The 24,287-nt window shown below is 53.2% G+C and overlaps 2 protein-coding genes across 7 annotated transcripts in view; one reads left to right on the forward strand and one right to left on the reverse strand.

The window, feature by feature from the left end:
• FNDC4 (fibronectin type III domain containing 4) overlaps window positions 1-6,929 on the forward strand; it is a 42,414-nt gene extending 35,485 nt beyond the window's left edge. For both annotated transcript variants that reach the window (XM_054022128.1, XM_054022129.1), the window contains exons 5-6: window positions 2,910-3,043; window positions 5,559-6,929. In XM_054022128.1, coding sequence (XP_053878103.1) covers window positions 2,910-3,043; window positions 5,559-5,594 — 170 coding nt within the window. In that variant the 3' untranslated portion in view covers window positions 5,595-6,929. The remainder of the gene's footprint in view (window positions 1-2,909; window positions 3,044-5,558) is intronic.
• Window positions 6,930-10,396: 3,467 nt separating this feature from the next.
• LOC128833876 (low density lipoprotein receptor adapter protein 1-like) overlaps window positions 10,397-24,287 on the reverse strand; it is a 29,686-nt gene continuing 15,795 nt past the window's right edge. For 2 of the 5 annotated variants that reach the window (XM_054022112.1, XM_054022111.1), the window contains exons 5-10: window positions 23,745-23,859; window positions 20,704-20,776; window positions 20,189-20,305; window positions 18,248-18,299; window positions 12,255-12,286; window positions 10,397-12,014 (exon numbers count right to left, since the gene is read on the reverse strand). In XM_054022112.1, the coding sequence (XP_053878087.1) occupies window positions 11,863-12,014; window positions 12,255-12,286; window positions 18,248-18,299; window positions 20,189-20,305; window positions 20,704-20,776; window positions 23,745-23,859 (541 nt within the window). In that variant the 3' untranslated portion in view covers window positions 10,397-11,862. The remainder of the gene's footprint in view (window positions 12,015-12,254; window positions 12,287-18,247; window positions 18,300-20,188; window positions 20,306-20,703; window positions 20,777-23,744; window positions 23,860-24,287) is intronic. The other 3 variants (XM_054022107.1, XM_054022110.1, XM_054022109.1) reach the window with 3 other exon arrangements.

A 24,287-nucleotide genomic window follows, 5' to 3' on the forward strand; every position in this document is an offset into this window, starting at 1 on the left:
TTGGAGCATAAGCTTTCGTGGGTGAATACCCCCTTTGTCAGAAGTAATATCTTTTATTGGATCAATGTCTGTTGGTAAGAGAGACAAACTTTCAAGCTTACACTTGAGACCTGAAGGTGGGACAAGAATAATGAACTTAGTCTGCAGCAAGGGAGATTTCGATTAGGTTTTAGGAAAAACTTTCTAACTCTAAGGATAGTTAAGCTCTGGAACACGCTTCCAGGGGAGGTTGTGGAATCCCCGTCATGGGAGATTTTTAGGAGCAGGTTGGACAAACCCCTGTCAGGGACAGTCTAGGTTTACTTGGTCCCGTCACAGCGCGGGGGGCTGGACTTGGTGAAAGTCAATTGACCCTGATCACAGATAACCAACTGAGCCTGAGTTCCCTGCATGGTGCTGTAGCTAAGAGGACTCTGGTGATCCTTGGATGTATAAGCAAGAGTAAGGAGGTGTTATTTCCTCTTCGCTTTGCCTTGTGGGACCACTGCTAGATACTGTGCCCAGTTCTGGGCCTACCGTCCAAAAAAGATTGCCACCAGTTGGAAAGGGTTCCGAAGAGAGTTACACGAACGGTGTGGGTCTGTGTACACTACGGCTGGGCGTGAGTTCGCAGACGCACGCTTGGAGGCTGGAGCGAATGCTAACAATAGCAGTGTGGCCAGTGCAGCAGCAGGAGAGATTCCGGCTGGACACCAGAGCTCAGATCCAGGGCTTGAGCGGGCTTTGGAGTCCAGGCTGCCACTGGGCTGCAATGGTCACACCGCTATTTTTAGCTCCAGCCCCGCTAACGAAAGTCTGTCCACCCGGGCTGGGCGACCCGCTCCCAGCTGCAGTGCTGCCAGCCTGTTTGAGGCCTGGAAAACGTGCCTCAGCGTGAAAGACTCCAGAAGCCCAACCTACTTAACCCACGAGACGGCTAAGCGGGAGAGGGCTCTTTGGGGCAGCCTACACAGGCAACATGAGCTTCCCAGATTCCGAGGCCAGAAGGGACTCTCATGATCGTCTAGTCTGACCTGCATAACACAAGCTAGAGAACCTGCCCCGGTGATTTCTGCGGCCAGCCCATTACTTCCCGTGGAGCAATTGCTGAGCTATTAAAAGCACACCCAGTCTTAATCTAAAGACTCCAAGCAAAGGAGAATTCACCACTCCCCTCGGTCAGTTATTCCAATGGACAATTGGCATTTTGCAAGGGTGTGAGGTCCAGGGCCGGCTCCAGGCACCAGCGAAGGAAGCAGGTGCTTGGGGCGGCCAATGGAAAGAGGCGGACGTCCGGCTCTTCGGCGGCGGGTCCCTCAGTCCCCGTTGGAGGGAAGGACCTGCTGCCGAATTGCCGCCGAAGAATGAAACGGCGCGGTAAAGCAGCCGCCAAAGAATGAAACGGGCGGTAAAGCAGCCGCTGAAGAATGAAACGGCGCGGTAAAGCAGCCGCCGAAGAATGAAACGGCGCGGTAAAGCAGCCGCCGAAGAATGAAACGGGCGGTAAAGCAGCCGCCGAAGAATGAAACGGCGCGGTAAAGCAGCCGCCGAAGAATGAAACGGCGCGGTAAAGCAGCCGCCGAAGAACGAAACGGGCGGTAAAGCAGCCGCCGAAGAACGAAACGGCGCGGTAAAGCAGCCGCCGAAGAACGAAACGGGCGGTAAAGCAGCCGCCGAAGAACGAAACGGCGCGGTAAAGCAGCCGCCGAAGAACGAAACGGCGCGGTAAAGCAGCCGCCGAAGAACGAAACGGCGCGGTAAAGCAGCCGCCGAAGAACGAAACGGGCGGTAAAGCAGCCGCCGAAGAACGAAACGGGCGGTAAAGCAGCCGCCGAAGAACGAAACGGCGCGGTAAAGCAGCCGCCGAAGAACGAAACGGCGCGGTAAAGCAGCCGCCGAAGTGCCGCCGATCGCGGCTTTTTTTTTTTTTTTTTTTTTCACCTCTTCGCCACTTGGGGCGGCAAAAAAGCTGGAGCCGGCCCTGGGGAGGTCTAATGGGGGCAAGGTAGGGGGCAACACTAGAGCTAGGCAAAAGTTTTAATCAAAATGGATTTTTGATGGCAGAGGCTTTATGAAGGAAACCAAACCTCTGTGAACAATGTTTTTCTTTCTTCAATTTTAGCTTTTTTGATTAAATGAGATTTTGTTGCGATTTTTTTCTTTTCTCTTTTTCCTCTGCACACGGTAGTGATGAGACTGATACTGGATACCGCGGCCAGTCCTGGTGTCCACATTTTAAACAGGATGTTGAAAAATTGGAGAACATGCAGAAAATAGCCACCAAATTATTCAAAGGCTGGAGAAAACGAGTGAGAGACTTAAAGGGCCCAATCTGTTTAGTTATGAAAAAGAAGATTATGAGGTGAATTAACTTGGTAGGGAGAAAACCCCCAGTACTAATGGGCTCTTTGGTCTACCAGTAAAAGGCAAATAAGAACCAATAAAGCCAGACAAATTCAAAGGAGAAATTAGGCACAAATGTTTAACGGTGAGGGCGATGAGCCACTGGGACAAACTCTCAAGGAAGTGGTGGAGTCTCATCTCTTGATGTCTTAAAATCAAGCCATGCTGCCTTTCTGGAAAATACTTTAGGGGGGAGTTGTGGGAAGGGGTATGGTGTTGGGGTACTTCCAGGGGGATGGTGTTGGAGACAGTGAGTTGCAGGAAGGGCACGGTGTTGGGGGGATGGTGTTGTTGGAAGAAGGTGGTATTTGGGATGGTGTTGTGGGCAGGGAGTGGAGTTGGGGGTGTTGCGAGGAAGAGGTGTTGTGGGGAAAGGTGAGGTGCTGGTGGTATTGTGGAGAGGTGTGGTGTTGTGGGGTGGTGGTGGTGTTGAGGGAGATGTGGTAGCATTGTTGGAAAAAGGTGGTATTTGGGGTGGTGTTGGTGTTGGGGACACCCCCTCAAACCACGTCTGTCTCTCTCTGTAGCGGTGATTGCACTCTTCTGCAGACAGTATGACATTATCAAGGACAACGACTCCAACAACAACAAGGAAAAGACCAAGCCGTCCTCAGAGCACAGCACGCCGGAGCGACCCACAGGGGGGCTACTGCGCAGCAAGGTAACGGGGGGAGCAGGTTACTGAGGGATGGGGTCTGTGTGTGCGAGGCACTGGGGGATGGGGGATGGAATCTGTGTGTGTGAGGCACTGGGTGATGGTGTGTGTGTGTGCGAGAGACTGGGGGATGAGGTCTGGTGGGCAAGGCACTGGGATATGGGGACTGGATGTGCGAGGCACTGGGTGATGGGGTGTGTGTATGAAGCACTGGAGGTGGGGATGGGGTCTGGGTGTGCAAGGCACTGGGTGATGGGGATGGGGCCTGTGTGTGCGAGGCACTGGGTGATGGGGTGTATGTATGAAGCACTGGGGGATGGGAGATGGGGTCTGGGTGTGTGAGGCACTGGGAGATGGGGGATGGGGTCTGTGTGTGCGAGGCACTGGGGGATGGGGATGGGGCCTGTGTGTGCGAGGCACTGGGTGATGGGGTGTGTGTATGAAGCACTGGGGGATGGGAGATGGGGACTGGATGTGTGAGGCACTGGGAGATGGGGATGGGGTCTGTGTGTGCGAGGCACTGGGGGATGGGGTCTGGATGTACGAGGCACTGGGAGATGGGGATGGGGTCTGTGTGTGCGAGGCACTGGGGGTGGTCATGTGGTAAGAGACCTCAGATTTCTTAAGACAAGAAGCAGTTTGGGGCAGGGACTGTCTCTTAGTATAGTCGTGGGCAGCAGCCAGTGGAAGGGAGCCCCGACCTCCATGGCGTTTTGGAGTTAACCCCAGTAATAATAAATGTGGGGTACCAGGGATCCTTTGAGGCTGCCAGTTCTGTTGTTTGTTTAATGAATTTTAGCCAAGAACAGTGTGGCAGGCACATGGCTCTGTAACCAGAGGCCCCACACTACAAGAAGGATGTGGAAAAATTGGAGAGAGTCCAGCGGAGGGCAACAAAAATGATTGGGGGGCTGGAGCACATGACTTATGAGGAGAGGCTGAGGGAACTGGGATTGTTTAGTCTCCAGAAGAGATGAGTGAGGGGGGATTTGATAGCAGCCTTCAACTACCTGAAAGGGGGTTCAAAAGAGAATGGAGCTTGGCTGTTCTCAGTGGTGGCAGATGACAGAACAAGGAGCAATGGTCTCAAGTTGCAGTGGGGGAGGTTTAGGTTAGATATTAGGAAACACTATTTCACTAGGAGGGTGGTGAAGCACTGGAATGGGTTACCTAGGGAGGTGGTGGAATCTCCTTCCTTAGAGGTTTTTAAAGTCAGGCTTGACAAAGCCCTGGCTGGGATGATTTAGTTGGGGATTGGTCCTGCTTTGAGCAGGGGGTTGGACTAGATATCTCCTGAGGTCCCTTCCAACCCTGAGATTCTGTGATGTTAGGGGGTGATAATCGCCACCTCCAGCCACAAGCACACTGCCTGCTCCCTCAGATACTCATTCTTCTTTGATTACAAGGCCAGAAGGGACCACTTGTGATCATCTAGTCTGACCTCCTGTATGACACAGTCCATATGACCCCATATCATCTTATCCATTAATCTCTTGGGATTGATATCAGGTTGACTGACCTATAGTTATCCACATCATACTGCTTGCCCTTTTTGAGTATTGGCACAACACTAGGGCTCTTCCAGTGACTTGGCATTTCTCTAGTGGTCCGAGAGTTATTAACAATGAACATCAGCAGCCAGAGATCTTCAGCCAACTCTTTTTTATTCTTCGGTGACAGTTCTCACAGCCTGCTGATTTTAAAATGTTTATCCCTAATAGCTGCTGTTTAACATTCTCCCTGGTTACTAATGGCCTGGAAAGAACTTCATCCCCATGTGATACAAGCAATTGTTATCTGTCTGTCTCAGGGTTTCATACGGCTGCCCATCACTGCATATATAAGCATCTTCCACCTGAAACTCCCAGAAATCGCCCAGTCCCTAGAGACTGGGGTGGCTGGCTCATCTCTCAGTTTGGGGCAAAATCTCCATTTGGGGAGGGATTTGGGTTTGTTTGTTTTCCTAATGTTATTTTCTCTGTGTTGGTCAGTTGGCTTTCTTAGGGGTGCGGTGCGGGGGGCCGGGGGGAGACAGTGCCAGTGGGTTGGCCTTATTGGGGAGGGAAGGGGGGCAGTGCCAGTCAGGGGCAGAAGGGAATGGTGGCAGTGGGTTGGGTGGGGGAGGGGGCACGATGGCATTTATCTGCATTTCTTGCAGGGAGTCAGATCACCATGAAGTGCTTTAGTCTCTATTGAGACTCAAGTTTTATAAAGAAACCTCAAGGAGAGGCTAAAGCCAGAGCACAGCACCAGGCCATGGGAGGCGGGGTGCTCACCGCTGCTCTGCCCGCAGCTGGGGTACACCACCACTGCTTGGCCCGGGGGGGGGGGATGCTGTCACTGGGCCCGTGGGAGAGGGGAGCACACCCCTCACTTGACACCTCAGTGGAACGCTCAGAAGGGCTCAGTACCCCCGATTGGGACCAGGTCTCCAAAAGAGTTCAGCACAGCGGATCCCTGTGGCGCAGGGCGCACTGAACCCAGGGGGAATCTGGTCTTAATGCTGATTTTTCTCTTGTAGAAAAAGTCTCTATCTGTCAATATCATTGAGGTGTGAGCACAGTCCAGCTCTGGATCCGAGGGCCCTGGGAATGCTGCCAGAGCCGAGGAAGATCATGGGATAAAAGGACACCACCAGGCTGCCAGCCTGCAACTCTCAGCATGCAAAGAATTGTTTATCAGAAATTCTGCTTCTTCCAAGGCCTTCTCCCCCCGAGGGGATCTGCATGGAGATCGTTTGGATGATGCATGCAGAACTCAGCCTCACACCCATCATGTAACTGCCCAGGAGTCAATGGGGAGCCTGGAACAGCACCGAAAGAACAAACAGCCATATCCGGATTTCAAGGGATGGGGGAGCCTCCTGCTGATGCAGGGATAATGTCGTGGACGTGGGATCTCATGGCCCTGTCACTCAGCAACTGTTAGGTAAATGGCAGTGTCCCCTCATGTTCATGCTGTTATAGCCCTAGGTATTGCCAGACCTAAGCCGGGGCGCAGACATAGCTCCAGTTACCAGAGAGCCCTAGGAGGGGTCTAGCTCTCAGCCACGCCTGGAGACTCAGAGGGATTTTCTGTTTGTTTACGGTCCCAGAGAAGTGCCCACTTTCCAGCCCCCTAACCCTGCAAGCCCAGACTGTGGGGCCCACAGAGGTGGAGGTGCTAGCTCAGGAAGGGCTGGCAAGAGAACTGATCGGAGCTTTGCAGGACGGCCCCATGCGCCCTGCAGACGCAACCAGAGATGGAATCCCAGCCCAAGGAGGCAGGAGGTTGGCTGGGTCACTGAGCTGACTTCAGCAACTGGCAGCTCAGATGAGCTTCCATCCCTTCCCTTAGTGTGAGTGCCACCACCGCGGGGAGGTGAGGACCTCAGACCAGGAAGTGCCAATGCTGCTTCCTGCTGTGCCCGGCAAACAGCAGAGCAGGGCCTTGCTGCAGAGACAGGGGCTGCAGGGGAGAGTTCTCCCTATCACATCTCACGCCTGCCCAGTTTGTAGGGCGGCAGGGACGTACCCAGTGCCCCTAGAAACATATCCCCTGCTAACTGCATTGCCTGGGCGGTCTCCAGGTCACAGTTCAGCTCTGGGTGTGGGAGGGAAATCTAGCACGTGTAGCTCTGAGCCCTCTCCTCCTCTGCCTCTGGCTCCTACGGAGGCTTCCAGCAGTCCTGGTGCAGGCCACATGGAGCCGGAGTCTGGACCACTGGGAAACAACCCCAGGCCACAGAGAAATGGGTGCGGCCGGGAAGAGAATACCATGCTGAATCCCCATGCCCCCGGGGGGCAAAGGCCTCAATGCAAACTGCCTGCGCCCATATGCCTCTGCCCATCAGTCAAAGGCCTCAGCTCAGGGCCCTGCCCCTCACTTTGCCCCCTGCAGGGCAAAGACCTTATCGTAGGCCCTGCCCCCAGACCCCTCACTCTGCCCCCTGCAGGGCAAAGGCCTCACCACAGGGGCCTGCCCCCAGACCCCTCACTCTGCCCCCTGCAGGGCAAAGGCCTCACCACAGGGGCCTGCCCCCAGACCCCTTACTCTGCCCCCTGCAGGGCAAAGATCTTATCGTGGGCCCTGCCCCCAGACCCCTCACTCTGCCCCCTGCAGGGCAAAGGCCTCAGCTCAGGGCCCTGCCCCCAGCCCCCTCACTCTGCCCCCTGCAGGGCAAAGGCCTCAGCTCAGGGCCCTGCCCCCAGCCCCCTTACTCTGCCCCCTGCAGGGCAAAGGCCTCATCACAGGGCCCTGCCCCCAGACCCCTCACTCTGCCAAGGCCTCACCATAGGGCCTGCCCCAGCTCTATCCTACTGCTCTTTCCTGTTTTTAAGCCTGGCATGGAAGGCCTCACAGCAGGTCCTGTCCCAATTTCAGCCTGGTTTTATGTTGGGTCCCTATGGCGTGTGTGAGGGGATGGTTCCTTTACACACCAGTGCATGGCCTAGAAGGGGTTGGTCTCCATCCCTAGGGAGATGCTGCTGCTGGAGAGAGGCTGTCCCAGGGCTTCCCAGACACACAGCGCCTGCTCTGTAGGAGGCAATGGTGTCAGAGTCTGTGCAGGGCGCCATTCCCCCTAGGAAACGTACTACTCCAGCCCACCCTCCTCACATCATCAGCCCTGAACCTGGGCAGAGTTCTCCCGCCCTACCCCATGGCCGCCACGGCAACCCTTTGCAGCCTCCTGTGCCCTCCCATGACTGCCTTGGACACTGCCATGGCCTAGTTCCAGTGACGCACTCCTGGGGTGGGCAGCAGGCCATCTGGGATCTCTCTGCCAACGGGGGCCTGGTGCGCAGGATTCTAAGCCTGAGTTCTGTAGTGTCATCACGGCACAACCCCATCCCAGGGTGCTCACAGACCCAGGCTCAGCAGGTCTTTATAGCTTGAATCCATGCCTGTGCCCCAGTCTCATGTAGGGGAGACGCTTCCAGTCCGACGGGGCTGTAGTCCCCACTGCTCCTATGGTGCCAGCTGTTACTCCCTCCCCCCAGAGCAGGCAGCACCCCCTGGCCCAGGGTCCCATGGGAGACGGCGGTGATTATTCCACTAGGACCTTCTGCTGGAAAGGAGCTGACCCAAGCAACTCAGAAACACCAATGAAACCCACCAAGTTCTTGTCCCGTATGGACAAAACAGGTTGTCCAGCAGGGTGTCTGCACCGCTCACTGCCCATCAGCCAGGGAAGCGTTCAGGACAGAGGAGTACCCAGGGGTGGTTAAAGCTGAACATCTCCTATTAACACCCAAACTCCAGGGTCCATGTGGCATCACCGTGGACTGAATTGTGTCATTTGGAACCAGCATTGCTCCTAACTAAAAGCTGAGGCCAAACCAACCCCAGCCCCTCTCCCCCACATCTGCCTTCCTCCATCAGAAGAGAACAGAACAGCCTCCACTGGAGGAATGACAGGTTGTAGCCTGCTCCCCCGGGGCCGGGAGGCTGTCTGTGCAGCCCCAGGCTTGATGAGAATCACAGGATCCAGCGTCTTCCAGGAACTTATCTTCAAGCAAAACAATTTCAGACTCTTCCCTCCAAGTGCTGCTTAGCTCCTGCCATGGGAATACCAGGGGGCAGGGCAAGCGGCTCCCTGCAGCAGGGTCTTTTCAATAAAAGTCTCTGGCTCAAAGGCAGAAGGGTCACTGTGGTGGCTAGTCCAGTGTGTGCACAGTGCTTGGGAGCCAGCTGCCACGGCTGAGGGACAGACCCACTAGCACAGGATGGGACGGTGCTGGAGGGCTGGGCAGGGGGAACAGAGGAGAGACAGATTTTGATGCAGGGCAGTGACAATGGCAAAATGGGGGACTGCAGGGGTTGTATTGGAGCTGAGGAATGGGAGTCCCACTGGCTCTGCTGCTGGGTTTTTCTTCAGCTCCCCAATTGCTGGCTCCTGAAAGAAGAAAGGCCTCCCCTTCCCCAGGAGCTAGGGAGCCTCATGCTCCCACCTGCCACCTTTGTACAGACCTGTTCCCGGGGGCAGGGCAGTTCTGGAGCCAGCATACTTCTCCCCTTGGGGAGCAGGCCCTCCACCATCTGTCCATGCCCATCAGGGAGATGGCCTCTCTGCTTCTCTCCAGACAGCGTGGGCAGTGACCAGAACTGCTGCCTGGGGGTCTCTGCTGATGGCTGGAGCCCAGCGACAATGCCGTTCCTGGCTGAGTCCCATGTAGAGAGGGGATCTCTCTCACCCCCCACCCTGTTGCATGCAGGCTCACTCTCGCATACATGCCCTAGAAGCTGGCAGCCCACCCTCTGCTGTTCTGTGTTATTTGCCAGATCAAAGAGTGCCGGTGATTCCTAGCTAGCGTAGCACTTGCTATCCCATCCTACCCAGCATTCCCTTGCACAGGACATCAGCCCAGGCTGGGTCCCTACTGGAAGCTGCTGCCAAGGTTGGTGCCAGGAGTCCCTATTGGGGAAGGCGATTCACCCATTGCCCCCACCCCCTCCCTCCCCATGGTCCCATTGCTCTACAGGGCCTTGTAGTGGGAGAACTGGCCCTCCATCTTTGCAGCTCCATGGCACTGGTTGGGGCTGCCAGACCACCTGCACATGGTAGAACAGTAGTTTGACAGAGAAATGGGGCTGGCAGCTGAAGAGGGAACAGCAAAGGCCTCGTTCGCTCCCAGGATGGCTGCAAGAGGCACAAGATGCAGAGCACAGAGAAGAGAAACTTGTGCAGGCTGTTCCCCTGGGTCAGGAGCAGGGCGGCCCCCATCTGCGTGTTGGGAGGGGAATGCTGAAGGAGACACCAGCTGGCAGAGGGGATGGAAGGGCTTAGACTCTCCTGCTGGGACAAAGGGGCATGCACACCAGGTTATACCAAGTGCAAGCAGAGGCAGGGGGCTTTAGCCAGTGTTCCTAAAGGGACCTCACTTAACGAGACGAGTGTGGGGGGTGGACCGTGGACATCCCACTGTCCCCAGAAGCCCCTGCTGGCAGGGATCACTTGCCCCCTTGCTATCTGGGACTAGGCAGTTTGACCAAGGCTTATGGCCTTTGCTTTCACAGTCATGGAGCTGGGGTGGACAGATCACACACAAGAGGTATGGGGACCTGCCACTCCTTAGCATCACCTCAGAGAGCTGGTGCCTAGTGGTACGGCTGAGGGCAGGGACTTTCTGCTGCCTTATTCTCCTTGATTGTCTTCACCCCAGGGTGACGTATCATAATCTACTAAAGGTATCACCATTACTCAGGCAGCAGGGCAGGGAGCTTCCTGACAAGGGGCAGGGCTGAAGGTTTAAAAACCAAACCAAGCGGGTAGCAAGGGGCGCGAAGAGCCACTGGCCTGCTTCCTCAGTAACCCTTCCCCTCCCAAACTCAGAGGGACCTGGGAAATCTATGCCAGAGGCCACAAGGACAGAGTCAAGCTTACAATGTTAAAAAACTCATTTTATCGCACTCTACAAAGGTAGCATTTTCCTTTAAAAACCACTGATTTCACCACGACAGTGAGAGGCTGTAGTAAAGGGTGTGGGGCTGCAGGTGTCAGATCTGTGGGGACCTCCATTCCACAGACAAGCAGAGCCCGTGGTTTTGTGCCCTCTCTGGGCTACAAGCAATGGGTTCTCTGGGACTACCAGCAAAGGGGTGCGACACCTACATAGGAGAGAATAACCCCCTTCCTCCACTGCCTGACTCTGTGGGCAGCATCCTCTGGCCTGGTTAGGCTGGAGGTTAGATCAGATGCTCAGCGCACTCCCTCCTGGCCTTAAGAAGCAGGAATCTGCTGACCCTTATCCCAAGGAGAGAGGCAGTAAGGACAGAGGGCTTGCAGGGGACATCATCCACAGTCCTTCAGTTCACACTTCCATGCTTCAGCTACAGCGATGGGAAAGACCGGAGCTATGGGTCTCTTCTACACAGAGCAAACAGGGCAAGCAAGAAAACGTGTGAGACAGAGAAAACTGAACAATGCTCTGGACTCAGCTAGGTGTGCACTCTCAGGCACACGAACAGCAGTGAGCCCCACCACACACAGCATGCCTGGGAGCATACACCCAGCTAACAGTGGTGAGCACCTATGTGCATGGGGCAGGCATGCTCAGGAACACAACATGGAACACAACTGCCCTGTACATGCTGGGTGCCGAGTGGTGCTCAGCAGTTTGCTGGCTAACACGTTTTCTAGCATGCTGCATTTACCCAACATGGATGAGGCCAAAGCCCTGACACAGCTGTGCCCCGGAACCAGACAGCAGAGGAGGGAAAGGCCTTAACTGAGTTGCCAGCCCAGTCAGTACTGGGAACACGCAGCACCCTTGGCCATGGGGTTGAGCCCAGCCAGTGCAAAGGGGAGCACAAGGAGCTGTTCCGGGCCCACAGGGCTGGGTGGCCCCATCCCACCAATTCCAATTGACCATTACTGGCACGCTCCATGGATAGGCTGAGGAGTAGGCAGGCCATGGATGCCGCACTCCCTTTCACCCTCTGGTGGAAGTGCCTGCAGGGCTGGGTGGTGGCACAGAGCAGGCCAGGGGGTGTGGGAAGCCAGCCCTACCACTGCCTGGGCTGAGCCTAATTGGGGGAAGCCCAGAGGTTGTTGGCAGGGCAGCTTCACTAGTACCTGCAAAAATGAACATACAAAAGAGTCAAGGAAACCTGCCTGGCCAAGTCCCAGGAGCAAAGCAGGGCAAGCTGCCAGTTAGTCCAAAGGCACAGGGCAGAGAGGAGAGCAATGCCTCCGGCACAATGAGGGGAAGGGATGCTGCTTGGTCCAGGTTCCAGGTGCCAGCTGGTCTGAGCCTCAGGCACAGAGAGGATTCTGACTGGTTAACCCATTATGGTGATATATAAACACCGGAAGACTGACAAAGCCTCATTCGCCTGTGGAAACCTTAGAGGAAGGTCCCTTGGGGCAGGTGGGTGCTTGGCCTCCAGTGCCCCCATCCCATTTCATCCTGCTGTGTCGGGGGCACTCCAGGTGGGGCCCAGCTCTGTGGTAAGCGCATGATGGACGAGCTGCCTCCTGGTGTCGGAGACACAAAGTCTGAAACACAAAAGGACACGATCTCCAGAACTGTGAGAGGATGGCTGGGGGGATGGGGCCAAGGGAGGAGACGGGGGGGGGATGGGAGCTAGCAGGCAGGACTTGCAGGAGCCTTCTGGGTTGGGCCCATGAGTACCCTCTGCTGGCAAGGCCCACCACATTGCACCCTGGAGCATGTCTCTACAGGGAATTCTTGGGTGGGAGCAGAGAGGGGAAGAAATACGACAGAAAGCCCTTTACCTGCTGTGTCTTGAGTGCCCTCCTCAGTGCAGCTTGGAACAAAGAAGAGAGCACACATTACACCCTTCTGTGAAACAGGACTGCGGTGGCATCTGGCCATCAGCGCCCTGGGCACAACAAATACACATGTCTGTGTGCCCCGGGGAGTCTCAGGCACGTGCAGGGAGCCCCACGCACTCGCCAAGGCAGATAAGACGAAAAGGCGACGTGCTGTTCACTGCAGCTGATCTGCCCATGCTGTGACCCCATCAGAGCCCACTACCTGAGCTGGCACAGCAGCAGCAGCCAGACCGGGTCCATACGCTCGGCCAGACTGGGTCAGACCAAAGGTCCATCCAGCCCAGTGTCCTGTCTGCCGACAGTGGCCAATGCCGGGGCCCCAGAGGGAGTGAACAGAACAGGCAGTCTGAGTGATTCATCCCTTGTCATTCAGTCCCAGTTTCTGGCCATCAAAGACTAGGGACACCCAAAGCATGGTGCTGCACTCCTGACCATCTTGGCTAACAGCCATCGATGAACCTATCCTCCATGAACTCCTCTATTTGAACCCCGTTATAGTTTTGGCCTTTACAACATCCCCTGCCAACAAGTTCCATGGGTTGACTGTGCGTTGTTTTAAACCTGCTGCCTAGTAATTTCATTAGGTGACCCCTGGTTCTTGTGTTACGTGAAGGAGTAAATAACACTTCCTTGTTCAATTTCTCCACACCAGCCATGATTTTATAGACTCCTATCATATCCCCCCTTAGTCATCTCTTTGCCAAACTGAAAAGTCCCAGGCTTGTTACTCTCCTCCAGAGAAAGGGGGGATCGTATGAGGCACCGCACTGCCTCACTCTTATAAGGTTTGTGACGGATTCTCCATCAATGGTAATTTCTAAATCAAGAAATTATTGTGGGGCAGGTCTCTGGCCTGTGTTATACAGGAGGTCAGACCAAATGATCCCAAACGGTCCCTTCTGGCCTCGGGATCTAGGACTCACCGGCAGACATGGTCTGCAGGATCTCCTTGCGCACCAGTCACTGTGGTGTCTGGGCAGGTTATTTCTGTCTCACGACTCCTCCCCATCTAGTGTCATTAATGTGATATCACCCCCATCCCTCGCAGAGCTTTAATGAAGACTCTATATGAACCCAGACCTCACCGCAATCTCTGGGCCCCCAAATGCACAAACTCTGCTGCGTTAATAATCCTCCAGTCAGGGCTCAGGGCACCGACAGAGCCACGTTCCTGGACAAGACAATCCTGGCAAGAGTTTTGGAGATATAGTATCTAAGGAGTGCCCTCTTCCCCACCTTCGGGGTGCCCCTACTGCAGGTCTCCCCCCCCTTCTAGAATGGCTCCCTGACTGCACATTCTGTGACTAATTTAAACAATCGAACAATGTGGCCTGTTGAGATCTGTTCTTTACAAGCTCCTGCCCTGCTCTGGCTGCACCAGCTTTCACTCTCCTTTAGCTTTCCCAGTACCCATAGTGCAGAGAATTCTGCTGCCCTGCCCGAAGAGTGCATCTCTTACTCCGAGGGCATCCTGCGCCAAAAAAAATTAAAATTCCATGCCAAAAATTCTGTGCACAATATTTTAAAATGTGGAGGCTCCAGCATGGCCTTGGGGAGCACCAGCCACTGGCTGCACAGAGGTGGGAGATCACTGTGCAGCTCCCCCCAGGACACGGACTCAGCAGTGAGGCTGCACCCAACCCTGTTACAGTGCAAGGACCCAGCCTGCCCCAGAAACACCCCAGGGCCCTGCCCCTCTGTGCCAGGTGTGGGCAGGAAGGCTCAGTAAGGCAGAACTCAAGTGTGGAGGGGCTTAGTATGGGGGATCCAGGTGTGGGTTGAGAGGGTTCTATGTGGGGCAATCTGGGTGCGGGCAGCTCAGTGTGGGGTCCAGGTGCGGGGTGGGGTGGGGGAATCTGGATGGACAGGGGCTTGTTAGGGAGTTCTGGGTGCATTGGTAATGGAACTCTGCAGGGGGGTCCAGGGGAAGGTGGTTGGGGCTCAGTGGGTGGGGTCTGGGTGTGGGGAGAATAGAGTCATAGACTTTAAGGTCAGAAGGGACCAATATGATCGTCTAGTCTGACCTCCTGCACAACGCAGACCACAGAATCTCACCCACCCACTCCTGCAACAAACCCCTAACCTATGTCTGAGCCGCTGAAGTCCTCAAATCATGGTTTAAAGACTTCAAGGGGCAGAGAATCCTCCAGCAAGTGACCCGTGCCCCATGCTGCAGAGGAAGGCGAAAAACCCCCAGGGGCTCTGCCAATCTGCCCTGGAGGAAAATTCCTTCCCGACCCCAAATATGGCGATCAGCTAAACCCTGAGCATGTGGGCAAGACTCACCAGGCATGACCTACCTTTTGTAAAACCATGTTGTATTTTGTCCCAATTACCCTTGACCTCAATGTCCTTAATTACTTTCTCCTTCAAAGTTTTTTCCAAGACCTTGCATACTAGAGATGTCAAACTGACAGGCCTGTAGTTACCCAGATCACTTTTTTTCCCTTTCTTAAAAATAGGAACTATGTTAGCAATTCTCCAGTCATACGGTACAACCCCTGAGTTTACAGATTCAATAAAAATTCTTGCTAATTGGCTTGCAATTTCATGTGCCAGTTCCTTTAATATTCTTGGATGAAGATTATCTGGGCCCCCTGATTTAGTCCCATTAAGATGTTCGAGTTTGGCTTCTACCTCGGATGTGTTCGGCTTCTACCTCCATATCTTCATTCTCATTTGTCATCCTGTCATTATCCCTAAGCTCCTCATTAGCTCCTCATTAGCAAAGTATTTGTTTAGATATTGGGCCATGCCTAGATTATCCTTAACCTCCACTCCAGCCTCAGTGTTTAGTGGTCCCACTTCTTCTTTCTTTGTTTTCTTATTTATTGGGCTATAGAATCTTTTACTATTGGTTTTAATTCCCATTGCAAGGTCCAACTCTACATGGCTTTTGGGCTTTCTCACTTTATTCTTACATGTTCTGACCTCAATAAGGTAGCTTTCCTCGCTGATCCCTCCCATCTTCCACTCCTTGTAGGCCTTCTGCTTTTTCTTAATCACCTCTCTGAGATGCTTGCTCATCCAGCTTGGTCTACAACTCCTGCCTATGAATTTTTTCCCCTTTCTTGGGATGCAGGCTTCTGATAGTGTCTGCAACTTTGACTTGAAGTAATTCCAGGCCTCCTCTGCTCTTAGATCCACAAGTTCTTCAGTCCAATCCACTTCCCTAGCAAATTTCCTTAATTTTTTTTTAAAGTTAGCCCTTTTAAAATCAAAAACTCTAGTCCCAGATCTATTTTTGTTTATCCTTCCATTTAGTTTGAACTGAATTAGCTCATGATTGCTTGAACCAAGGCTGTCCGCTACAACTATTTCTTCTTTGAGGTCTTCACTACTTGGTTCAGCAACTACTTGGTGAAGGAATCCATCAGCTATCGCATCCAGGAAAATCTGAGCCCTATTATTATTACTAGCAGTCTATTGTCCTCCAGTCTATATCTGGGAAGTTAAAGTTTCCCATGATCACACAATTCCCATTAGTATTTACTTCATTAAAACATTAACAAGGTCTCTAGCCATATCCAAATCAGATCCTCGTGGTCTATAGCACACCCCAAGCACTATCCCAGGGGAGGCTCTAGTAGCTTGCTTCCCCAATGTGATTTTTGCCCAGACAGACTCTGTCCTATCCATTCCATCACTTCTTATTTCTTTACTGTCTACCTCATCATTGATATACAATGCTACTCCACTACCTTTGCCTTTATTTCTGTCTTTCCTAAACAGCACATAGCCTTCAATACCTGTACTCCAGTCATGACTACTATTCCACCATGCTTCTGTTATCCCTATAATATCTGGTTTCACTTCCTGTATCAGTAACTCTAGTTCCTCCATTTTGTTACCTAGGCTCCTCGCATTGCTGTTTGGCTTCACTCACATTCTTTACCCAATTAGGCCCAGACATTCTACTGCCAGTATCACCTATGAGACTGGTATCTGCACTACCCTTCCTCCGTATGTCCATTCTCCGACCCATGGCTGTATCCTCTTTTACTTTGTTTTCTTCCCTCTCAATGTTAAAATCTGGCGTGGAGATTACCTGGACATCTCCCAACCATCTCCCCCAAATTCCTAGTTTAAAGCTCTTTTAATCAGTTGTGCCAGCCTCCATCTAGAAGTCTATTTCTGTCCCTACTCAGGTGAAGTCCATCCCAAGAGAACACTCCTCTGTCCATGAATGCCTCCCAGTGGCCATACATCCCAAAGCCCTCCTTATTAGCACCACTGCCTGAGCCATCTGTTGATGACCATAATCTTGTCACACCTTTGTTGCCCTTCTCTAGGAGCAGGCAGAATCCCACTGAAGATCACCTGAGCCTCGATTTTCTTAAGCATCTTCCCCAGCCTGGCATAGTCTCCCTTGATACATTCCAGCAAGAATCTAGCCGTATCATTTGTTCCCACATGCAGGACAATCAGTGGATTCTTTCCCGCTCCTGTTAGGATCCTTTTCAGCCTCAGGTCCACATCCCGTATCTTAGCACCCGGCAGACAGCACGCCCTTCTGTTCTCTGCATCAGCTCTGGTTACAGGCCTGTCTATTCTTCTCAGTAAGGAGTCCCCAATCATGTAGACCTGCCTTTTCCTGGTGATGGTGCAATTCTCCGGTCTATCCCCTGTTCTCTCTGGCTGCAAGTCCTCTCGATTCCTATTCTCCCTTGCAAGACTCCGCAACCCATCCCGTATCCTCCTGGGGCTCATATTTGGTGTTATCTCCATTGACTCGTCCCCTCTTCTTATAGGACTAGCTGCTCTTCTCTTCTTCCTTGCCCTCTCACCTTCAGCGACCACCTGTTGTGCCCCTTCTTCATTTTCCAACTCCGCAAACCTGTTCCTGAGCTCTATTTCTCCTTCACTAGCTCGTCTTTTCCTCTGCCTGGTTCTCTTAGTCACATGTTTCCACTGTCTACTTTCCTCACCCAGCAGTCTCCCCTTAGAGTTCTTTAGTCCTGCTTCCATCTGCAAGTCTGAGCTTTTCCCTTCAGCCTCCTCATGTCTTTGCTCCATCATCTGCTCGAACCCCCTTCTAAACTCAACCAGAATAGAGCTTGGCAGGGGGGTGTGGGGGAAATCAGTGGAGGGTCCAGATGCAGCTGGTTGGGGCTTGGCTGGGTGGGGATCTGGATGTGGGTGGCTCGTCGAAGTAGTCCAGGTGTAGGGGGAATGGGGCTCATGGGGGGGGGGAGAAAACGGGTTCTGAGTGCGGGGCTGTGAAGTTTGGTGGGAAGGTCTGGATGCACAGTGGTTGGGTGGCTGGGGGAGCAGCTCCCTGTACAGCTGAGGAGAGATGGGTGCAGGAAATGGAGCGGGGGGGGGGCCGAGAGTTTGCAGAGCTTCCTTCAGCCAGGGGAGAAATCTGGGGGTGGGTCTGACCCAGCCCCGGATGCTGTGCAAGGGAAGAGGAAATCTAGTTCTCCCCAGACCAGCCGAGACTAGCAGCTGAGCCTGGCGCAGGGTAGGAGCCACCAGCCGTGTCTTCCCCAGTCCAACCTCCTGCCCCACAGTGATTTACCTCTCTGCCAGCTGTCCTGGGCCCCCGAAACATACTGCTGTAATTTTTCTGCAGGGAAGCAAAGAAATCTGCGGGAGACATAAATTCTGTGCATGCACAGTGGTGCAGAATTCCCCCAGGAGTAGAATTTCTGGGGCGTTAGCATTCAGCACTGCTCCCCAGGAACTTCTCCAAAGGAAGACAAAGCCACAGAGACAACCCCTCTTCCCCACAAATGTTTGTTTCAATGCAGTTCCGCTTCGACATCTGACTATGCCCGTAAAGCTAACAGCACCCCTGGAACAGGCTGGAGCAGGACGCAGACCTGACATCTTCACAGGGAGGAGAAATCAGAGCAGGAAATGGCCCCACCCCCTCAGACTTCAGGATAGTTCTGGGCTTGGGTGGGTCCCGCTATCCTATGGTCACCTACCCAGAAAAGGTTTCATTGAGATCATCGTCTTCCTCCTCCTCCTCCTCCTCCTGGCAAACCAAGAAAGAGGAAAGCTTAAATCCCAATAGATGACTGTCTGGGGTACTGCTCCCACTCAGCAACATGGCCTCAATGACCGTGCCATACCTCCTACATGCAGGCCTGATGCCCCGGCCACACCTCCCACACACGGCCCCAATGCCCCAAGCTACAGGACAATAATTCCATGAAGCTTTGCACTTGAAAAGGGCACGGTCTTTTCCTGGGAATCAGCACGATGAGGGTCCTGGCACTGTGAACCACGGCTTAGCCTGCAAGTGTGCGTGGTGAAATTGTTTGGGCTAGGGCACAAAGGAAGGGCCATGGTGTTTGGAAGGGAGAGAACACAGAATTCCTGCCCTGGCTCTCTTGGTGCCCAGAGGAGACCACAGAGTACTTGCACTTGGAGTCTGAACTGGACATTAGTTAGTAGAGCATGAGTTAGTAGACATGCATCAGAGAAGCCCGTTACACACAGAGAGCACAACGGTGCCTGGTGCTCATAGGATTATAGAATCGTAGGACTAGAAGGGACTTCGAGAGGTCATCTAGTCCAGTCCCCTGGCCTCATGGAAGGTCTAAGTATTATCCCTGACAGGTGTTTGTCTAACCTGCTCTTAACAATTTCCAACAATGGAGATTCCACAACTTCTCTAGGCAATTTATTCCAGGGCTTAACCACCCTGAAAGTTAAGAAGTTTTTCCTAATGTCCAACATAAACCACCCTTGCTGTAATTTGAGACCATTGCTTCTTGTCCTATCCTCAGAGGTTAAGAAGAACAATTTTTCTCCCTCCTCCTTGTAACAACCTTCCATGTATTTGAAAACTGTTATGTCCCCTCTCAGTCTTCTCTTCTCTAGACTAAACAAACCCAATTTTTTCAATCTTCCCTCATAGGTCATGTTTTCTAGACCTTTAATCATTTTTGTTGTTCTTCTTTGGACTTTCTCTAATTTGTCCACATCTTTCCTGAAATGTGGCACCCAGAACTAGACACAATACTCCCGTTGAGGCCTAATCAGCGCAGAGTAGAGCAGAAGAATTACTTCTCCTATCTTGCTTCCAATACTCCTGCTAATACATCCCAGAATGAGGTTTGCTTTTTTTGCAACAGTGTTCCACTCTTCACTCATATTTAGCTTGTGATCCACTATGACCCCCAGATCCCTTTCCGCAGTACTCCTTCCTGGGCAGTCATTTCCCTCCGTCCTAAGTGGAGTACTTTGCATTTGTCCTTATTGAGTTTCATCCTATTTACTTCAGACCATTTCTCCAGTTTGTTCAGATCATTTTGAATTTTAATCCTGCCCTCCAAAGCACTTGCAACCCCTCCCAGCTTGGTATCGTCCGCAAACTTTTTAAGTGTACTCTCTATGCCATTCTCTAAATCACTGATGAAGATATTGACCAAAACCGGACCCAGAACTGATCCCTGCGGGACCCCATTCAATATGCCCTTCCAGCTGGACTGCAATCCTGGACCTGCTAGGGCCTCACATGACAGCTTTCACAGCAAGCTCGGCTCAACAAACCCCTGCCCTGCCCCACCCCTGAAAGTCAGTTAAAGGGACTCAGAGCACAGAGCTCACCCTCCTCCTTCACCAGAGCCTGCCACGCTGCTCGGCTCTGTCCAGCGTGTGAGAGGGCTCAGGACTCAGCAGCACAAGCCAGGAGGTGGGGGGTCTCAGCCAGGGGGAGACAGCAGGGGAGGAATTGCTTTTCCCAGCATCTGACATTCCCTGATGCCCAATGTCCAGAATCCCAGCCTCCGAGATACCTGGGAGAGCCAGGCCCAGCTGCATTGCTCTTTACTGTGGTGGGGATGGACAAGCCAAACTCTTCGCTGCCCCAGGAGGACTCAGTCTGCACCTTGCAGGGGCAATGATCTGGATATACTGTACCTCAAAGTGGTGTTTGAATGGGGTGCTCCCCGTGGGGACCGGAGCTGGCTCCCTTGTGCTGCCTGGCCTGTTGCTCTCCAGGGTACGCTCAGGGTGGGACTGTTCCTGCACAGAGCCTGAAACAGTGTGAAAGACGCAGAGACAGAGCCTGGGAGTCACGGGGGCAGGTGAGGCAGATACCTTAGAACCTGCTCGGGGGAGGAGGAGGCTGGGAATCTCCAGCCCAGGGGCAGGTTTCATGTGGGCTCCCAGGGGTCTCCAGGGCTTTGAGCTGCATCTAAAGTCAGCAGGTGGGGGAAGTGTTAAATGATTAAAGCCAAGCTGGGAACTGCCACTGCCGGAGATCCAGGGACTTCGGTGGGGGTCGAGAGGGGCCCAGGAGTGCTGGCTCAGAGAAGGCTGTTCTTCATGCTGTGGTGCATTTCCCCAGCAAGTGCAGGGAGCAGCCCTGCTCAGGCCTAAGGGGAATCCTGGGCTGGTCAGAGAGAGGTGTCAGGGGACAGTTCTCTCCTACCTGCCTGTGCTGATTCCCAGTGATCTAGCGCCACCTGGAAGGCCTGAGCCACAGTCAGAGTCACGGCTTGGGCCTGTATGCAAGAGACACAAGGGGGTCAATAACGAGGCAGCCTGCCTGCACCCACTCCTGCACCAGCACCCCCTCCCGCCAGAATCTCTACAAGTGCCCCCATGTACCCCAGGGCCAGCACCCCTCAACCTACCAGTGTCTCTTGCCCACAAAGCCCCAGCATCCCTGCCCTCACCTCCCCCATACCCCTTGGCCACAAGCCCATCATCTTTTCCTTCAGCACCCCTACCATCCACAACGTCCAGCACTCCCAGAGCTTAAAGGGGGGAGAAAGAAAGTACGGTAGAGTCCTCCAGGGAGGGGGTGTGTCAGAGCACAGAGAGTGCCTGTTCCCAGGGAGCAGTGACCAGGTCTGCAGGGGCACTGGGAAAGGCACAAGCATAGTGAAGAGTCAGGAACAGAACAGGGTCCTGGGATCACTAGGCTGTGGGGATGGGGATTAGGGTAAGATTGCATTCATTGCTTTCATAAATTCACAGGGGACTGGCCAGTTTCCAGTGGTGGGGGGCAGCAACAGAGGGTGCTGTAGTCGATGGGCCTATGGAGGAAACTAGTCCCACACCCCAACTCCCTCCTCCCAGGAACTTGTCTCTCTCGCCTGATCTCTCTCCAGCTGAGAAGCACCAGGGGCTGGAGGGCTCATAACTACATGAGCCGCAGGGGCTGACGGTTGAAGGCCTAGCCAGTAGAAGGTGCAAGTCAGCTGGGAGCAACAGACACTTTAGGTGGGGAAGAGGAAGGGCTGTGATGAAGTGGGAATTTTCTATAATATTTTTATGGAGCCTGTGTGTGCCTCAATTTCCCCCTGTACTTTGCTTTCCTACCCAGTGCGTGACAAAGGGTTAACACTATTCTGTTGGCAGAGTAGGAGACATGAGGCGTGTGTCACTTGACTGGACCTGTATTCATATCCTACACATTACTATAATAATCTTTGTGAAAAATGTGTCTTGTTAGGTATCATTTAAAAACTAGTAACACATTGATCATCAATATTCTTGGGGAACGTATGTACGGAATCTGTATTAAGAGTTATGAACATAAGCTGAAATTATAGCTACAATGTGTTTACCAGACCAGTCTGGGCAGGGGGTAAACCGGTTTCTCAAAGACACAGGACAAGCTGATGCCTCTAGCCAGCAGTCGTCAAAGTGATTGGCAATCACTGGTCAAGTGGCCAGTCTTTGGCAACAAAGGGGGGCAGGAACAGATCAATCTGCATTTTAGCAAACAACAACATGGAACCTCTTTCACCTCAAGACCATGTCTCCGTCCTCACAGCTGGAATGAGCTTTATCTAGGGGTAACCCTCGGGAAAATCCATCTCAAAGAGTAACTGGACTATAAAAGTGAGGGGCACAAACACCCCAGGTTCTCTCTCTCTCTCACCTAAGATGACACAGGAAGCAGCCCTTTGACTTTGAGAGGAGATCCTGAGCTGACAATTTGGTCAGCCCTGTTGCTGGGAACATGTGGTAAGGATTTTACCTTGAACCACGTCTAGCTTGTAAAGTTTTAGCTACTAGAAAGTATTTTATCTTTATTTTTCTTGTAACCATTTCTGACTTTAATCCTTCATACTTGTACTCACTTAAAACCTCTCTCTTTGCAGTTAAACAACCTTGTTTCATTTTTAATCTAAACTAATCCAGTGCTGTGTTTAAACTGAACTGTTTGGTAACTCCGGTTGCAGCAGCAAATCATTGAATACTGTCCCTTTACGGGGCAATGGACCTTTAATATCTGAACTGCCAGGAGAGGGCTGGACAGTGCAGAACACACATTTTTGGGAAAATCTGGCACTGGGAGTAACCACAGCTGGTGGAAGCCAGCGTGTGACTGCGGTGTTGCTGACAGGCTGCTGGGGTCAGAAATGCTGGACCAGGGCTGCAGCTATACACAGACACCCAGGGTGTGACCTGCATGCCGGTAGGCTGTTTGTGAGCGGCTCTGGTTGGAAGCTACAATAGTAAAGCATTGCGAGGAACCCAGTGTTGTGGGGCAGATGGTGACAACCCCTCACTGGTCTGTATTGCACCCAGGAAAGTGACAATCACCTCCCTGTCCAAGGTGCAATGACTGGGTCATTAAGAAACTGGCTGGAACCTGCTGAAACTCCCTATATCAATAGAGAATCCAAAAAAACCCACAATGGGACACCCCACTGCCCAGAACATTCCCACCCAGCAAAGCCCCAGAGGAAGGAGATTTCTCACCCCCAGCTCTCGGCAGGGAAGCCAAAACAACACCCCAGCTCAAGAACAAAGGGAAAGATGTCAGGGTTAAGTGCTGCCCCCCGCATAGACCCGACCTCTCACCTGCGACTGAGAAAGGAGAGAGAGACAGAGCCTGAAATGGAGGCCATAGCAGCTTGGCTGGCTGATTGCACGGGCTTGGCCAACTGGACTATGGCTTAACCTTTGTTTCTCTGTGTCAACTTAAGGACTTCCTGGTGCTGTGTCCAGGTGACTAATAAACCTGTTCTGTTTGGAAAACACTGCCTGGTGTCATTGCAAAGCCTGGCCCGGGTGCATCAGTCCCTGAGGCATGGACAAATCTCTGATAGGAGTCTATCTCCGCTGGACTTGCTGGACACAGCTCACTGCATGAAGCAGGAGTGCTGGAGCCCAGAGGCTCAGTCTCGGAGGTGGTGAGGATGCAGGGCCAACCCTGAAGGACAAGTGGGACCCCTTGGGGATGTGCTACACTGAAGGGGTTCCTCCAAGAGACACTTTAAAAGTGGGGGCATAGCACAGACCCTGTGGATCTGTGACAGGTGATGGGAGGAACGCTGTTCTTGCTGGGAGAGGGGCATCGGGCAGCAGAGTAGGGATGGCACCCTCTGAAACATGGCATGGACAGATGGTTAGATCCTGGAGGTGCTGGGGAAGGAGGGACCTTCCCTCTCCTGAGCAGAGGGAATTGCAGGACCCATTCTGGACCTCTTCTTGCTAAAGGCAGGTGCTTACGATCTTCTTCTTGGATGAGAGGAAGGCATGGCACTCCAGCGCCCCATTCTGCGGGCTCTGCGCCACGTAGGCAAACACCTTGTTCTGCAGCTTGTCCGTGGTGCAGTAGGAAATCCTGCAAGAAGGGACAGCCACTCAGAGGGTGGTGCTAGCTACAAGTGACTGGGCAGCTTTGGTAGCAGCCAGAGGCCAGAGTTCAGCCTGGGACAGGGGGCTTGGGGTGCCTGGGCAGCACTGAGCTGGCTAAGTATTTAGTGTGGGAAGCGGATATGCTGCTGGGAGTCTTACACAGGGGATGCCCATGCCAGATGAGTCAGGAGGGGCAACAGCATGCAACGCCCATGGCAAGCAAGGAGGGGATATACCAGCCCCATGCTGGCCACGGCAGCCCAGCACAACCACCACCAACAGGCTCCCTGGGTATGAGCAATGGGGTCAAGGCACTTGTTGGGGCCAGCACCAAAGTACAGTCCCCACCATGTTTCCTGCCCTGAGTGACCAGATAGCCTGACCTACCAGCAAGGGGCATAAAGGCTGCCTGAG

This window comes from Malaclemys terrapin, chromosome 3, assembly GCF_027887155.1.
Source record: "Malaclemys terrapin pileata isolate rMalTer1 chromosome 3, rMalTer1.hap1, whole genome shotgun sequence".
NCBI classification, from domain to species: Eukaryota; Metazoa; Chordata; order Testudines; family Emydidae; genus Malaclemys; species Malaclemys terrapin.